This window comes from Nilaparvata lugens, chromosome X (assembly GCF_014356525.2).
Source record: "Nilaparvata lugens isolate BPH chromosome X, ASM1435652v1, whole genome shotgun sequence".
Taxonomy (NCBI): domain Eukaryota; kingdom Metazoa; phylum Arthropoda; class Insecta; order Hemiptera; family Delphacidae; genus Nilaparvata; species Nilaparvata lugens.
Genome location: NC_052518.1, coordinates 4,313,463 through 4,326,757, shown reverse-complemented (window position 1 = coordinate 4,326,757; position 13,295 = coordinate 4,313,463). Strand labels below are relative to the sequence as shown.

The 13,295-nt window shown below is 33.3% G+C and overlaps 1 protein-coding gene across 5 annotated transcripts in view; it reads left to right on the top strand.

Moving 5' to 3' along the window:
- LOC111047425 (synaptotagmin-7) overlaps positions 1-12,738 on the top strand; it is a 468,639-nt gene extending 455,901 nt beyond the window's left edge. For all 5 annotated transcript variants that reach the window (XM_039442272.1, XM_039442270.1, XM_039442271.1 and 2 more), the window contains 4 exons: positions 1,906-2,074; positions 4,297-4,509; positions 9,947-10,055; positions 11,552-12,738. In XM_039442272.1, coding sequence (XP_039298206.1) covers positions 1,906-2,074; positions 4,297-4,509; positions 9,947-10,047 — 483 coding nt within the window. In that variant the 3' untranslated portion in view covers positions 10,048-10,055; positions 11,552-12,738. The remainder of the gene's footprint in view (positions 1-1,905; positions 2,075-4,296; positions 4,510-9,946; positions 10,056-11,551) is intronic.
- Positions 12,739-13,295: the final 557 nt, after the last annotated feature.

Sequence of the window (13,295 nt, the reverse complement as noted above, 5' to 3'; positions counted from 1 at the left end):
ACTCTGAACACAATAACAATAGTATAATCGTAGTTTTAATTATTTAGCCGCCAATCGGCATAATGTTATTCCCCTAAATTATCCTCGTTAATGAGGCTTCATGATAGATCAATGATCAAGGAAAGTTGTGTGAGTGTACCACACCAGATTTTTCTATTATTGCTTTCATCAACGTTGAAATACACGGGACTTCATCAAATTGATGTTTCACCAAGCTTTATAAAGGCTACTGAACGAAGATTTCCAATTTCAACGTCTTGACTATGAGCAGACAGTGAACATTGTATAGTGAGTTTATGGAGTATATATTTATTAGAGCGTGAAGTTCTCAAGTGTTGTGTAGTTTTGTCTCTACTAAAAAACCTGGTATGAGTGAAAATAATTCTTCAGAAGCACGTGATGTTTTACTGTTCATTTTCTCGACAGATGTGTGCCGTTCTCTCCTACTCTCAACATTATTGATTTCCCGTGTCTCATTAGTTGATTTCTAGTAGATTGAACTTGTTTCAATTACACTCTTCACATTATTGTTTTCCAGTGTCTCATTGAACGATGTCTATAGTGAGGTTCACGTTATAATGGTAGTGGAGAAAGATAGGAGAACAACGTTGCCGATCCTCTGTCTTGTTAATGCCTCCTATGGAAGGTTACTGATACCGGTTTATTGATGGAATATTAACTTCCCGCTCTGGTTTAAAATAATCAATTATATTTTATCAAGCAAGAAATTATAGTTTTCAATGCCTTTTATGGAAGTTTACTGATACCGGTTTATTGATAGAATTATAACCATGAACCATATTAAGGCTGTACAAAGGCTAAAAAAAAACTTTTTACTGGTGATATTTTTCAAAGTTTTTCGATTTGTATATCATCAAACTATCGAAATGTAAAAGTTTTCTCAGGAAAAAAATTTTTTCCCATCATTACTTTTTGAGATATGAGCGCCAAAAATAAAAATTTTCGGGACAGAACATTCCAAATTCGGTAAGAGATAAATCCATGAGATTCAGAGGATAGATTCTTCATGGTATTGTTGAAATAGTAACACCAAAATTTTCTGAAAATATAAATTTTTGAAAAAGTAGTTCAATTTACTAAAAATGACAAAAAATAACTTTTAGTCGAGTTATTTTTGGTAAACTGAATAACTTTATCCAAAATTGATATTTTCAGAAAATTTTGGTTTTAATATTTCAACAATACCATGAAGAATCTATCCTCTGAATCTCATGGATTTATCTCTTACCGAATTTGAAATGTTCTGTCCCGAAGATTTTTATTTTTGGCGCTCATATCTCAAAAAGTAATGATCGGAAAAAAATGTTTTCCTGAGAAAACTTTTACATTTTGATAGCTTGATAGTATACAAATCGAAAAACTTTGAAAAATATCACCAGTAGAAAGTTTATTTTTAGCCTTTGCACAGCCTTAACTTAACTGTTCATTCTCGTTTAAAATAATCAATTATTTTATATCAAGCAAGGAATTATATTTTTCAAAGATTTCATAATGAATTTTCATAATCAAGATTTAATATTTTGTTGATTAATTATATTTCTACATTGTTAAAAAACGATCTGGCAACAGAGCAAAGCGAAAAAGAGATCTGCTTTGTTGAATGATAGACAAGGATGTCAATACAATGCTAATCAAACACTGCCATTATAACGTGGACCTCACTATGGTAGATTTAACTTGTTTTAATTTAATTGTAGCAGAGAAAACTTATCCGATAGTTTATTTGAACTTATAAGATTGTTTTTTTCTATGATTGTGGTATATGGCACGCTAAGAAACCTGTATTTTGATATGTGTTAGATATGAATGAAGACATTTGAGGGCTCTCTTTCAACAGTGAGAGCATCAAGATAGTAAATTTAACGACAACGTTTTATTTTGCAGGTGGATCTTTCAGAAAAGCCATCATTCTGGAAAGCTCTGAAGCCACCAGCCAAAGATAAGTGCGGTGAACTGCTCACTTCCCTGTGCTACCATCCTAGCAACAGTATTCTCACTCTAACTCTCCTCAAAGCTCGTAATCTCAAAGCAAAGGATATCAACGGAAAGTCTGGTAATAAGAAACATTTTGATCTCTCAACATTATGTAGCATAGGCTGTGTTAATATGTATGCGTTCAGTTTCATAAGATTCAAGAGCGAGATAAGAGATAGACTCTTAGTGGCGGTTGCACGAGAGCTGATTAAATTTTAATCGTGATTAGTTTCACGAGAACCTATCAAAGAAGCCTATTTTTACTTTCCTTGCCCTATTACCATAGGTAGGAAAAGTATTGCTTTCCAAAAAAGTTTAAGGTAACCTAATTTCATGTTTTCTGTATGTTTCAAGGTCCCCTGAGTCCAAAAACATGATTTTTGGGTGTTGGTCTGTGTGTGTGTGTGTGTGCGTGTGGGTGTGGGTGTGTGTGTGTCTGTGAACACGATAACTCCATTCCTAATAACCGATTAACTTGAAATTTTAAACTTAAGGTCATTATACAATGAGGATCCGACAATAAGAAATTCAATAAAATTAAATTCAAAATGGCAGAAAAAATGGCGGATAATGGCAAAAAAACTATGTTTTTCACGGTTTTCTCGAAAATGGCTATAACGATTTTCTTCAAATTTATACCCTAGATAGCTATTTATAAGCCCTATCAACTGACATGAGTCTCATTTCTGGGAAAATTGCAGGAGATCCGTAATATTCCTGAGAAGAATGAATTTTGTTAAATTTCTATCACGATTTTCTCAAAAATGACTTGACCGATTTTTTCAAATTCATACCCTGTATAGTTATATATCAGCTCTATTAACTGGCATGAGTCTTCTCCCTGAGAAATTAACAGGGGGTCCACCCCATCCTTGAGAAATTTACTTTGTAACCTCCTTCTTGTGCGTGAGGTAGGTAGGTAGAGCAGTTTATTCAAAATAACACATGTCCATATTTTATTTGTAGAACAGCTGTTTTGACAACTATTAAAAAATCCTCAAATTTCATAATTCAAACAAAGGAAAATGTACTCTGAAAACAATAACAATAGTATAATCATAGTTTTAATTATTTAGCCGCCAATCGGCATAATGTTATTCCGCTGAATTATCCTCGTTAATGAGGCTTATAGATCAATGAGCAAGGAAAGTTGTGTGAGTGTACCACACCAGATTTTTCGGAATTGCCTTCTCTGATTGGTTCTCGTGAAAATAATCACAACTAAAATTTAGCCGACTGGCCATACTGTTCCTCCTCTCACCTCTCCTTCAACATCTTCTTCTCTTGCATACTATTCCTCCTCTCACCTCTCCTTCAACATCTTCTTCTCTCGCATACTGTTCCTCCTCTCACCTCTCCTTCAACATCTTCTTCTCTTACATACTGTTCCTCCTCTCACCTCTCCTTCAGCATCTTCTTCTCTTGCATACTGTTCCTCCTCTCACCTCTCCTTCAACATCTTCTTCTCTTGCATACTGTTCCTCCTCTCACCTCTCCTTCAACATCTTCTTCTCTTGCATACTGTTCCTCCTCTCACCTCTCCTTCAACATCTTCTTCTCTTGCATACTGTTCCTCCTCTCACCTCTCCTTCAACATCTTCTTCTCTTGCATACTGTTCCTCCTCTCGCCTCTCCTTTAACATCTTCTTCTCTTGCATACTGTTCCTCCTCTCACCTCTCCTTCAACATCTTCTTCTCTTGCATACTGTTCCTCCTCTCACTCTCCTTCAACATCTTCTCTTGCATACTGTTCCTCCTCTCGCCTCTCCTTTAACATCTTCTTCTCTTGCATACTGTTCCTCCTCTCACCTCTCCTTCAACATCTTCTTCTCTTGCATACTGTTCCTCCTCTCACCTCTCCTTCAACATCTTCTCTTGCATACTGTTCCTCCTCTCACCTCTCCTTCAACATCTTCTTCTCTTGCATACTGTTTCTCCTCTCACCTCTCCTTCAACATCTTCTTCTCTTGCACACTGTTCCTCCTCTCACCTCTCCTTCAACATCTTCTTCTCTTCCATACTATTCCTCCTCTCACCTCTCCTTCAACATCTTCTTCTCTTGCATACTGTTCCTCCTCTCACCTCTCCTTCAACATCTTCTTCTCTTGCATACTGTTCCTCCTCTCACCTCTCCATCATCATCTTCCCCACACACTGACCAATAGTGTATGTGGGGAAATATTTATTTCCTGATAATATGCATTGAATTGTAATGTGAATGTTTCATTGATATATTTTGTTGATGGGAATAAAATTGGATTTAATTGAATCCTCTCACTTACTTTTATGATTTGTTTTTAGATCCTTACGTGAAGGTATGGCTGCAGTTTGGAGATAAGCGTATCGAGAAGCGGAAGACCCCGATTTTCAAATGCACTCTGAATCCAGTATTCAATGAGACATTCAGTTTCAATGTGCCATGGGAGAAGATACGTGAGTGCTCCCTTGACGTCATGGTCATGGACTTTGACAACATCGGTCGTAACGAGTTGATTGGCCGTATTCTGCTGGCCGGTGAGCAGTTCAATTAATTTCTTTCAAACTTCATACTCAAAATCTAAACTGTACAACCTGAGAAGAATGATGATACTAACTTGAATTGCAAGTCGAATAACTTGCCTGTAGCGAAATTGACTTTTTCCTACAGTTACGTTGAAAAGTGGCCATTGCTGCACTGATTACTGACCAACGCAAAGAATAACTTTTCCGCTCTAGTGCGGGAAAAATTTTTTCCGCACTCCAGATTTGCAGCATGACAACGCAAAATAGTTAGTAGGTTATATGGAGCAACAGTGCAGCAAAATCAAAATGAAGTTGGTAACAGTGACTGGGCTGCTATAGTGAGCAGAGGTGCAACGAAGCACAACGAGCACAGCATTAATTATATATTATAACCAAGGACAACATTTTTATTCAATTTGACAATAAATTAAGGTTTTTATCAATAATAAAATTACACAGAAAAACATTTATGGATTTCAGGCAATTTTACCCATAATTACCCACTTCTCATATTCAATGGTAACTGTAGGAAAAACTTAATGTGAAATACGTGCGCAAAGTTCCTCTGCTGCACTCAAGAAGCCATAAACGTTTCTTTCGGTGCAGCAAACTGTCACTTTGCGCACTAGTTGCACAAATAACTATTTAAATTATGTTGTTAATCAAATGTGAACTGAAATTCTAGTTTAAACTAGCAGCTGACTCAATTTAAACACATTATATAAAAAATGTGACCACTCATTGATTAAATGAGTTTAATAGTTGAATCAAATTTAGAGAAGGATACCATAAGCCAGTTACACACAAATCAATTTTTGGAGGTTCGATGTTTTGTCAGTTCTATCAGATTGAAAGGATCTTGATAAACATCGTCTGTTTAACTGATGTTTTTCAACATCATCTGTTTGATCTAATAGGATTTATAAGGACGGAAAAAAATCGTGTGTGTAACTAGCCATAGTCGTATAAAATCGAATTTATTGTACCTACCTCACAGGTTCAGTAATAATAATAATATATTATTTGTATGGCTTTTATTGGTGAGGAGCAACTGACGGAAGTTTCACCTCGCCTGAATATAATTATTATATCATTTAAGGCTGTGTAAAGGCTAAAAATAAACTTTCTACTCGTGATATTTTTCAATGTTTTTCTATTTGTATATCATCAAGCTATCAAAATGAAAAAGTTTTCTTAGGGAAACATTTTTTTCCGATCATTACTTTTTGAGATATGAGCGACTGAAGTTTGAATTTTTGGAACAGAACATTTCAAATTCGGTACTATATAAATCCATGAGATTCAGAGGATAGATTCTTCATGGTATTGTTGAAATAGTAAAACCAAAATTTTCTGAAAATATCAATTTTTGAAAAAGTAGTTCAATTTACTAAAAATGACCAAAAATAACTTTTAGTCGAGTTATTTTTGGTCATTTTTGGTAAACTGAATTCTTAGGGAAACATTTTTTTCCGATCATTACTTTTTGAGATATGAGCGACTGAAGTTTGCATTTTTGGAACAGAACATTTCAAATTCGGTACTATATAAATCCATGAGATTTGGAGGATGGATTCTTCATGGCGTTTTTCAAACTTTTTCATTTTGGTAGCTTGATGATATACAAATCAACAAACTTTGAAAAATATCACGAGTGAAAAGTTTATTTTTTAGTCGTCAATAGCCTTACGACTGTCATACTTTAGCCGGGACGACAATTTAACGTGCCTATCTGATAATACAGGAATGTTTTGGATAAGTTTGAGTATCATGCATGTTAATTATCTCATAAATGAGATTTTTCTACAGTGTAATGCAAATGATTAAATCACCCAGTTGGACTTTGCTAGTAGAAAAATGTTTATGATTAGGATTGTTGAGTACTGAAACAGTTGCAAGTTTCCATGTCGAACGAGTTACTTCTTCACACAATCAACCGATTTTTGTGATTGTGCTATAAAAACATTGAAGGTGTCTGCGATCTCCAAGCTTGAAAACCTATAAATCGACATCTTTAATAATTATTTATATAAGTAGGAACTTGAAAAGTTCTCAACAATATATCAGTTCTATGACATCTATGTATCGGTATCGTAGTTTCTATAAAATCGCTGTATGATATTTAACACTGGGAAACTAGCTACCTTTGGCTTATGACTTGGATGATTCTGATTCTTATAATTTTTGAGAAGAATTACTTGTAATAAATTACTGGTTATAGATTTTTAAAGATGTTCATAACTTTATCGGCATTGAAGGTGTCCCATTCGCGAGATATTCTATGAATTGAAATGTAACTTTCTGCAATAAATACTAGATAATTTTGAAATTTATATTGTTGGTTGATATCCTACTTACTTTCAGACACCTTCAATGTTTTAGTATTAACTCGTATATTTTTATTTGGAACATTATTTTTCCTATCATCTTGATTGTACCTTAGTGATGATCGATAGAAAATGAGTTTGAAGTATTCAAATTAGCGTTTTAAGACCAACTCCGATAAAGAATAATTTCAAACTGCTCCTCATCTGATATCTGTTGGGCTTGCCTATCCAAAATGAAAGAGGTTTGTTTTTTGTTTGGCCTAGGCAGCATGTAAGAAAAGTAGTTCACCGTAATATGCAGTTCAAGAAGATAACTAGAAATATTTTTAGATTTGAATATTTATAAACTAGATCTATGAAGAAGTATTCACATTTGAGAATTCTTATTCCTATCATCTGGAATTTTATTCTTTTCTAGATAATATGAATGAATCTTCACGTAACACCAAAAATTCAAAGAAGAGTTACAAATTTTGTAAAGAAATAACGAAGAGGTAGTTTTCATCATAGAAGAATCTCATTCTGAATACATTTCAACCGTTTTAGGAAGTTGAAAGGAAATACTTTACAGAAATCGAGTTCCTGAAAGAAATTTGCCGTAATAATAATCATTGAACGGTTAGCAGCAGAACGCCGTATGAACGAGACTCCTTGTCAAAATATTCTAAACAATTGAGAATCCCAAGTAATGATAAAATAATGTTCAAGTAATTATCAAATGGAAATTTCTGAATTCCTTTAACATATACTCATTCTTAAGTATTTTTTGGATACTTGATTCAACTGCTTTAATATTCCTTGAAAGGCAAAGCTGTAATTTGTATTCATTCCTTCCATGATTACAAAGTTATCTAATTAGGATGAATGAAGTGTACAAAATAATCTTTAAAAGTGTACGAGTTATCAGTCACAGGATAAATAAGTAAATAAGAAGCTAAATAATCTTTTCCAATATTTTTATCTTCAAGAGTTATTCGCACTTGAAAGTGCATTCCAAGATTTCCAAATTTCATCACGTCCACACACTGCATCGTCAGGATATTAGGAGAAAATTCTGTAAGAGAAGAACACACGGAGATGAGGACCATGAAGGAGGAAGAAGATAGCCCAGGCATACAGCTAAAGAAAGACAGAGAGACCTTGGAAATAAAACTGCATAGCAATGTCTACCAGAGGTTAGAATCAGGACAGTGCAGAATCAAAGACTCAGTTGGAGAGACACAGAAATAATAGCGAAGATGTCGGGAAAGGAATTCATTATGGCACCTCAATTCCCCAATTACAGAAGGGATGGGTATTGGACATTTCTGCAAAAATTGAGAATGAACTATCTGCAACTCCTACATGGATGGAAGAAAACAATGAAGAAGAAGGAAAGAAGAGAAGAGAGAGCCACCACAGGAGAACTAGATGAGAACTTACTCAACTTCAACAAAGACTATTGCTTCAACTTCAACGTCAACATATATACATCGTAAATGTGGAATCAACTCAATATTTTTGCAAAAAATTGAAGTTTTCAAACCAAATTTTCACATTTTTGTTAACTCTTTTAAATTTTAATGTTCAATTTTCGTATAAAATAACAGCAATTTTTATTGAAATAAATGATAAATAAAGATTATATTAAATATAAATATTTATTTATATTTGTAATAGAGAGTTAAGTGTAAAAGAGTGTCGACTGCGCCCTTACTTCGCTCTCTAGGGAAAATAGAGGCAGTCATTCAATTCAATTCAAAAAATATATATTCAAATAAATTTATTCCACATTCAAGATTCATAGATCAACAGATTGATTTGACATCAAGATTTACTCTTAAAACTCTTTAATATTCAAAGTTTGTTCTCCAGCAAAACAGATTTTAATATATTTTTCTTGATACAAAACACTGAAACTAACAATCAGTACTTTCTAATTATCTAACATATTCCACTTATCAAGTAAATTGTGATGTGATATCATTGAAATTTTTAATGTTAATCAATGAAATGGAACTAATGGAAAAATTCTACTGGAGTTCTACGAGGGAGTGATTGAAGCAACTTCGAGTTTTATTTGACGAATTTGAGGATGTGATTGAAGCTAATAATAGGCGATTTGAATGGAGATCACCACACGTTATTCTTGCTCTTTGGTGGCAAATCATCATTCATATAATCATGTAAGTCGTTTAATTTTTTAGTAAATCTTCTACAATTGTGAACACTCAAGTCATAAGCCATTGACCAAGGTAGCTAGTTGAATTTTGAAATGCTCTAGTGAATTATTAGAAACATTGAAATAGATGTTCTCTTTAGATATGGATGTAAATAAGACGGAGGTTGATAGATAAAATAATTTTTGTCATACTCACTCAATTGCAGATGTTTTCCATGCATTAAATCAAGCCGGTAAACAGCTGTTTGCAGAACAAGAAAACATGTGATTTTCATTACAGCATACTATACTGTAAAAAGATCATATGTTCTCTTTACAGTCGAGTATGTTAGGACTCTACTAAGTCCCAATAACAACTGAGTAATTAATATACTAGCTCAAATGATTAAAGAACTCATTTAAGGAGTTTCAAGTTATAAGAACTCATCTGAAATCTTATAATTTAGGCCTTTATTATCTTATTTGAGCTCGAAGGATCTGTCTGTTATGAACTAGGCGCTACAGGCTAGGTCATGTTTATAGAATGCAGTAGCTCGAGCAGCAGCAGGTAATGGTTTCTGTTTCTCAGCAATATTATTCTTCCTCAGATAAGTATGACAAAAAATATTGTATGTAACTTGCACGGTAACATATTTACCGCATTCGTATGATAATTCTGCCCTCAACTACGTTTCGGGCAGAAACTATCATACTTATGCGGTAAATTATCGTTACCGGACTTGTTACGTAAAGTACTATTATCATTTTCAAATTTATTATTCAATATGAGTGGGGTATCCATAGAATCATTGATATCAAATATTTTCACTACTATTTTATTCTTAGATCTCAGACCATGTATCCCTGATTAGAATGGTTACTTTATCAATGATTTTATATGGTCATTGAAGTGCTGATCTCTAGAGTTCCCTCATTCTAAACCTGGATCTATTTGCGATCTGTTTTATTTCTGTTAAAACAGGGAAAAATGGGTCTGGAGCTACTGAGACCAAGCATTGGCAAGATATGATAACGAAGCCTCGTCAAACTATCGTACAGTGGCACCGTTTGAAACCTGAGTAAGGTGACAGGTGAGTGGATACAAGTATTGCAAAGCTGCTCACATTGGATGATGATAGAGGAAATAATTTAGTTTTCCAAGTGAAAGTGACAATAAAACTAATGAAGAAACTTAAGTTGAACTTGACGAACCACTAGATCATTGCTGTGCAAAGTTCAATTCAATTCAAAAAGTTCTTTATTCCTCATAAAAAACATGGTTTTGTAACCGCCCTCAGATGGGGGTAGAAGAGAGATCTCTTAATTCTAAAGGGCGAGTCATGGGACTTTATCAATAACAACAAACTTTTGCTTTCTGTTTCACTTCTAAATTTTATTGACTGAAATAATCTACCAGAAATTTAAACAACAAATAATCGAAAACATTCTATTGCATATCCTATAAGTCAAGAAAACTGTCTTTAAAATTTTGCTAACTTTTCGTCTGGAATTCTAACTGTTCACGAAGGTCATTTTACTATTAAACTTTTAATCTGTTTCTATTCGCGGCTTGATTTAGACTGATCTTTTCCACGCAGATTATGTTCCCCTTCACCAACGAGACGACGGTCCACGTGGTGACAGAGCACAATTCCGTGGCAAAGGAAAATGCAAGTATGAAAAAATACTCGTGTATTTTCCATCGCTAATGGAAATACAGTACCGTGAGAATACTTCAACCCTGCATAAAATTTAAGACTTCCCAGACGCAAGTTAGCAAAATCTTAATGTGAGAAAATTATTTTTCAACAGTAATATAAATTTCTCACGATAAAAATTCACAAAGAAAATTCAACTACAGATTACTAAAGTCTCATCATTGTTAAAGTCCTAATTCTACTATTTTCTAAATGAAACCAATCAATAAATTTATTTCAATCTCATAACCATTACAGTATCATGGTATCATGGTATGATTCATGGTATCATGGTATGATTCATGGTATCATGGTATCCTGGTGTGATTCATGGTATCATGGTATCATAGAAAAAAGTTAGAATAAGAATATCCTTTCGGTCGTTTATGTTCCAAATTTCAAGCCGATCTTTGTCAACTCAAGCCTATTACTGTTGACTATTATTAGTGTGTTGTTGAGAGTGTAAGAAGGGCACAGTATGAGAGACTACCAGCGTCACATAGCTCCACCAAAAACAACTACTAGGACTATCAGCTTCGGTTAACAGTGAAATTTGACATAAACGCCATCACCACAAAATGATACAGTATCAACGCAATATGATACAGTATCATCTCAACTTGATACACAACACCAAAATTTGATGGAAGTTTTCTAGAGAACTGATTCTGTACTAATTCTAATTCTTGAAATTGATAGAAATTTCATCCATTCCCAATTAAATTTTATTTGTAGTCCTAATTGATAAACGATAAAAATGTTACCGGTATTTTAGTGCTGACCCATTCAAGCTAATCAACAAGGTTCAGTATTTTGTGTATTTCTCATTCAATTTTGCTAATTTCTTTATTTCAAGTAAACTTATAATGGTTGTAATGTAAATGTTCCAGATGATACCAACAGAGCGGATTGCGTCGAGAACAGTTTTTGTAAATGTGGACTGACTGAGAAAAAAAATATATATACTATAGAGATAGGAACTTTCTGAACACATTTATATTGTGGAATACGTTTTGCTCGATGTGTATGTGTAAAAGTATTTATTTGTGAAACCAAAGTATTTAATTCTATTGGTCAATATTGTAGATAACCAATGGAGCTACTAATTGAAATGATCGGATGATGATCATTTCAAGGAGTATGGGTCACAAATTACGTATCACTAACCTTTTAACCAGTCTTGAATTAAATATATTATTACTCAGTTCAAGCTGTATTATGTGTGTTCAGTTTAAGCTTAGAATGTATGTCGTCTATGTAACAAAAAAAACAGCTTTCAATATGCTATTCTTGTATTTTTTACTAGGAAATAAATTGTATTTTCCTTATTCGCATGAGAAAGGAACTGCATATTTGTTTAGGCAATGCATTCAAGAAAAAACAATTATTCAATCTACCAATTACTCTAAAACTCACGCACAAGTCTCAGACTCATGTGGCGAGTTCCACTACTCATCGTCTACTAAAAATAAAGACACATGGATAGGAATGGAGCATTCAAATTAAATCGCAAAGAATGTTAATATTTCACAAAATTCTATGGGAAAGTATTCAGACATCTCTTTTAGAATTATCAAGTAAACTTTGAAAGCTTCTACTTCAGTGTGGACCAAATCTTTATCCATCAGTATTTAATTATATTCTTTTTGATTGCATGTTCAAAAATTTGGAGATGACAACACCAAACATAATTGGCAAAATCAATCAAGCCATCATCTATATCTCAATTGATAACATAAATCTATAATCACTCGAAAACAATTGAAACAAATCAGAACAATCATTTTAACATAATTATTATGAATCCAAGATAAAAACCGTTGTTATCAAATATTTTATATCCAGAGAGCACGCACAATATTATTTGGTGTACTATGACACTCTTTCTAGTCAAAATTATCTCAAAAGAAGTGTACCGTATTCCTGATTTGGTGAAAAATATTATTCATTTTGAAAATTATTTTAAAGGAAAAGGTGGTAATACAAAAACTAAATCATGGGAGAAACCCGGAAGCTTCCATGAATTACCGGTACCGATTATTTTTTTAACTCAATATTTATGAGTACCGTATACGATTTCAATATACGTATCCAATTTCATTATTTCAAAACGTATTTCAATTCAATTCAATTCAATTCTTTTTATTTGCCATCAATACAATTTACAATAAATTACAATATCGGAATTGAATTTGATAAGATAATGTTCCAGTGACCCAATTCTCTTTCACACCTTCATTGGCATGTTGGTATAGAGTATTGCAAGATCTATGATAACATGAATATTATCTCAGTAGCCTAAATTGTATAGGAAAAACAATTTCCAGACATGTACAACATTATTATTTTTCCAAATAATTTAGTCACCTACCCGATGGATACGGTACCAACAGAGATTTCATTTAATGATTTGCAATTTTTCGACATTAAATGAAAATTTTCCATATTATGATTTTCCCTTCTAACCTGTTTGGAATTGATGAGCTTAAACAACGTTCTAATGAATACATCGACTACATAATATTATTAATAAATATAGAATGAATTACATGAACTATCGAATACAATCAAATAATATAGTATCAGGTGTGTGACCTTCGAATATTCATTAATTTCCTGCAATATTAACAAATT